Here is a 4,887-nt window from a genome sequence, read left to right on the forward strand (position 1 = left end):
CGGGGGCGCTGCGGGATGATATTGAATAAAGAATAAAAAGCAGAATGAGCACCGATGATCTGTCATAGTAGGAACGTGTGTGCAGTGTAATGAAAAATGGACACAGTGAAATATATGTCATCCGCGTTTATTCTTTGCAAGACGGCAAGAATAAAAACTTCACCCAGACTGGTGAAGAGCAGAAAAGAAGAAGGCAACCGCCGTCCATATTTGCGGCAGTGGAGATGCATCTAGACACGTGGTAGTGGGTTGACCGCGTAGCCATAGGACCGGCGGCGCAGCGACTTGCGGATGAGGGCCGGCACTCGGTCGCGCAAGGAGGCGAAGCGGCAACGGCTGCGACGTCCCAGCATGGGGCTCGCGAGCTGGAAAGGAATAGGCTTTGTGTTAGCACCTGCTGCGAGGACACGCGTGAAGACGCGTCACAGAACGACCGCAAGAAGCAATGAAGGAAGTGCTGAAAACCTGAACATTTTTACCTCCCACACTAACATAGATGAGAGCAACAGAGCAAGTGAACATACAATGCAGCAAGCCCTTTCCCTGACCCCCCAGCCTCTCACCATAGAATTACCGTTGATTTATTCTAACATGCGCCATGAATAGTGACGCTGACCAATGATTCAGTTCTACCAATAATATACGATCGAATAGCGAAATCCCAAACTCTACAAGCTAGGGCAACTTGAGGAGAGTCCTTGAACAGGACACATACCTTCCACGTTGGCATGTGGCCTCGAGTAAAGAACCGCTGGTTGCGCGGTGTCCTCTTGGCCTTGGTGGCCCGGAAGAAAGACGCCAACCTCTGTCCGATTCCTCTTTTGGACGCCGCGGGTGATGGAGGCGAAAAAGGACTCGGCTCCGAGGGGGAGAACCTTAAGTGCCTCCCGGAGGTTCGTGGCCGGTGTCCATGTGACGCCTCGCCTGGAGGCCTCTTAGGTGCGGCCTCGGGGGACGTCGTTCTAGGAGAAGGCACCGGTCCTTGTGGCGGCACGCCTGGAGACGGGCGGCTTGGCGACAGTGACGCGCAGCACGTCTCAGGCGACAGTGGAGGAATGGTGGACGGCATGTCCCAGAAGCTGCCGAACATGTCCCGATACTTGGTTGCAATACGAGACTGCGACTTGGACCGCTCCGCCTGGAAGATTGAAGGTGTAATTAGATTCTTGGGAAGCACAGGAATTATGAGTGGCTGACGGGCAACTGCATGCTCGTAAACAAGAATGTAAGGAAAGCTAATCCAGCGAAGATTCAATGGCGAATCTTAGTTCTGGAAAAGACAAACAGCACGACAATAAGCACAGTAGATGTTTTTGTACATACCGTTCCCAGTTCGAGCTTCGTTTCCAGTCCTCTCGTGAACTTGTGGCTGGATTCGTTCTCACGTTCTTGGTAGCGTCGTCTTGATCGATCGAGTGAGAACTCGTACAAGCCTGCCATGCTTTCCTCTGAATCGAACACAAAATTAACAAGTAAATACGCATTCGATCGCGCATTTGAGCTCGAGGTGTGAAATCAAGGCATTACTTTTAAATAAGAGGACGCGAGGCACATGTTAAAAAAAAAAAAGAAAAGGAGCACATGAGCCTAACAAAAATAGAAAAGAAATAAAAGAACAAGAAGTCCACTGAATGATGGAAGTAAGAGAAAAAATACAGGCGAGTGGGTGAACTTTTAAGATTGTGAAAACCTGAGACAAAAAAAAAGGGAGACAACACCCACACACGCAAAAGACATGCACGGGAAGTGCAGAACAAAAACTGCACGCTAGTAGCTTACCCTTCAAAAGTCCTCGAATCTTGTCCCTCGTGGTATGGCCTTCATTGCAACGGTTGACTGGGCTCTGGTTCTCCATGCAGTCGTTCACAGCAGCACCTTGCACTGCCTGGTTATGTGAGAAAATACCTACATTCTGGTCCTTTTATAGCTGCCTCAACCCACTGTCCTTGACTTTTCGAAGCCTGCTGAGAGAAGCTTGCACACCTTTGAGTTTTCCCTCACCTTCTGACCTCAAACGAAAAAGGGCAAGAGGTACCCTACGTTGTCCCCGATTGCAGACTGTAGTGGGGGAGAGGGAGAGAGTGTAGCTTTGTTATATAGAAGGGAATCTGGGTTTTACAATAGGGTACAGAAAGTGGAATAGGGGGTGAGGGACGGTTAAGGTCACCGTCGCAGTCAAAACGCGCCTATCTACGAACTAAAACAAAACAAAAAAAATCTTTGTTGCTTTTTGGTCAATACGATGAAACGAAAGTGGACGGAGCTTCCGGTTTCGTTTGAGGGCTGCGTTCTTCATTTCCCTTTCTTATTATAGAATATGATAGATTTAAAAGCTTCCAATGGACAAACTTCGTTTTTTGCACTCGTGGTGTTTTTTTTGTTTTTTTTTTGCTATTGTGTAAGTTAAGTGGATCTAGCCCCATGAAATAAATAACAAAAATCGTTGTACATGAAGGGTAATAAACAGCTCGAAAACGCGGGCAGCGAAAAATGGGTGGCATTTAAAACGCCGAAAATCATAATACCGAATTATCGGAATGCCGAAATTTAAAACACCGAAAATTCGAAGAGCCGAAAATACAAAAAAATCGAAAATTCAAAAAGCCGAAAAGTCAAAACATTGAAACATCAAAATGACGGCATCACCTAGTTTTAGTAGAAGATAAAGTTTCTTGGCAATGTGATCAAAGTTAGGGGAGAGGTTTCGCCGGCCAATGTGCACGCGCTTTCGCCCTCTTTTTTAATAGCCATGAAATGCTGCCCCCGAGTATAGCTTCCCTTCGCATGGTTTCAAGCCTTCGAAAAACTAAAAATACATTTATGCATATCTCGTCGCATAGCAGAGCGATTCCTTGTTGATTGCATTTCAGACATATAAGTTGCGTGCAGTCTTCAAAGAAAGCTTAGAACGTCGACATTGTCCCGGTTGCCCAGAGCAGCTGCCAAACTATTTTCGCGGCAGCTTTTGCTTCTTGCTTTGTGAGCGGCGGGGTTGGCCTCTGATCGCTCCCCCGATATCGTCTTCGACTCTAACTTGCTCCCTTTTCATGGTGATGATGAGCCGGAAGACGCTTGCGTGGTGTCCGTCAGCCACTATCTCCCATCGTCGGAGCCATGCCTCAACGGCGTTGTTGCCCTTTGGAAATCCATTCTAAGCGAGGGCAAGCACATTTCAATGGGATGGCGGGAATACCGGAGGACTTCGTATAATCACGGCAGTGTTACCTTCGGCAACACGGCGGCGTGATATCCCGAGCAGGTAATTATCCTCCCACCATCGCAGCAGGTCACAGGTTTCTTGCGGGAAGTTTCAAGGACGCATAGGCATATTGTCCTTCTTCGGTGGGCAAGAACGAAAGGGCTGCAAGCTGCCTCATCTTCATGGCGAAGCCACCTGCATAATTTTTGTAGGGCACTGCCAGTCCTAGGTGCTGCACTCGCCTCCATACTGATTGCCACAAGTGGAACAGACAACCGTGCACATTCGACGACGAGAGCAAGGACCAAATAGCGTTGATTGCTGCCAGTTCGAAGTCTGTACTCTCAGTTTTTGGATTTAGTGCCAGTCGGACATCTGCGGCGAAGTTCAGCATTTCTTCGAAGAGCGCCTTGTACGCCATCTGGGTTCGTCGAGTAATTCCCGGTCGCACGAGCACTTCCTCAGAAAGAGAAATGAAACGCGTTTTAAGTCGAAAAACAGGTTGCGGTTTGGTAGTCTTGGGCTACTGCTACATTACGTACAGTTGAACTGCTTTTGACTCGGATAGATTGACAGTAGCTCTAGTATTGTTTATTCCTTCTAGTATTGCTTAAGGGAGGGTATGCCCCCTCCTCATCTGTACCCTATCCTCCCGCTGTGCTCCTCCCCTCCTTTCCTCCTCCTCCTGTTCCCCTTTTGAGGTATATCTATTTTACTATAGTACTGCCGGTGCCACGACAGGACAGCAGGATCAAGGCGGGAGAACGAGACAGCGTTAAAGTCAACACTACTGACGAAGCACGTAATACTGTTGATGTCATCCTACTTGCTGTCGGCTTTGTCGAAAACTGCTCGGCGTTTTTGATTTCCTCAGCATTAGTCTTGAGCGTGCACCTCGAGATGGCACAGCAGAACAGCGAGTGCACGTCCCTCGGGGTCAGTGGGATGTTTTCCTGCATGACTGGTATAAAGTTATTCTTTGTCTTGCACGAAATATTCGGTGAGTGCCACACGCGAGAGATACTCAGCTACCACGAGCAAGCTGTTGTCGATCATGGCGGCACACAATTTACCAACTTCGTCTGACGTGCCTCAGAGATCGACGGGTACATCACAGACCTGTACCCATGTAGATGGCCACTTGGATAACGAAGTTACCATGTTTTCATGCTTGCCTCTTTGTGATTTATTTATTTATTTATTCATTCTGCCAGCCGTGAGGCCAAGGCAGGAGTGGTACATATTTTCAAAAACATACCAAGGACACACAAAGAATTCAATAATTCAGTCACATCCCTTGGTGACATGGGAAGAAAAAAACATTTCAATTTCCTTCACAAAAGTTGACACACTTTGAGAGTTGACTATACATTCAGGCAGCTTATTCCAGAAATCAATACATCGAACAAAAAAGGAGTGCTTAAAAATATCCGTAGAGTATTGATAGGATTGGATATTTAAGCTATGTTTTATTCTGTGATACACCGGAGGAGACATCACGACGTATTTTCGGGTATCCAACATCGAATGAATGGTAATATCACTTGCCTGCACAACGGGTAGCTAGCATCTCCTTTCCTCCCCCTCCTTGACCCGCGCGTTGCATTATGGGACGTTTTCCACAATGCACCCCGCGGTTACCCCGGCGCCGCTCAAGCTGAAAACGGGCGCCTAAGAGCTGCATGCGC

General features: G+C 47.8%; 1 protein-coding gene across 1 annotated transcript; it reads right to left on the reverse strand.

The window, feature by feature from the left end:
- Positions 1–224: 224 nt before the first annotated feature.
- On the reverse strand, positions 225–1,440 carry LOC115332334. Its single transcript, XM_029994755.3, has 3 exons — positions 1,324–1,440; positions 716–1,138; positions 225–365 (listed from the first exon to the last, which is right to left on the reverse strand). Exons 1-3 carry the CDS (start codon positions 1,438–1,440, stop codon positions 231–233), a joined length of 675 nt encoding a protein of 224 aa, XP_029850615.2. The 3' UTR covers positions 225–230.
- Between the last annotated feature and the right edge of the window lie 3,447 nt (positions 1,441–4,887).

The sequence above is a fragment of the Ixodes scapularis genome, unplaced genomic scaffold (assembly GCF_016920785.2).
Source record: "Ixodes scapularis isolate PalLabHiFi unplaced genomic scaffold, ASM1692078v2 PGA_scaffold1__304_contigs__length_218370807, whole genome shotgun sequence".
NCBI lineage: Eukaryota > Metazoa > Arthropoda > Arachnida > Ixodida > Ixodidae > Ixodes > Ixodes scapularis.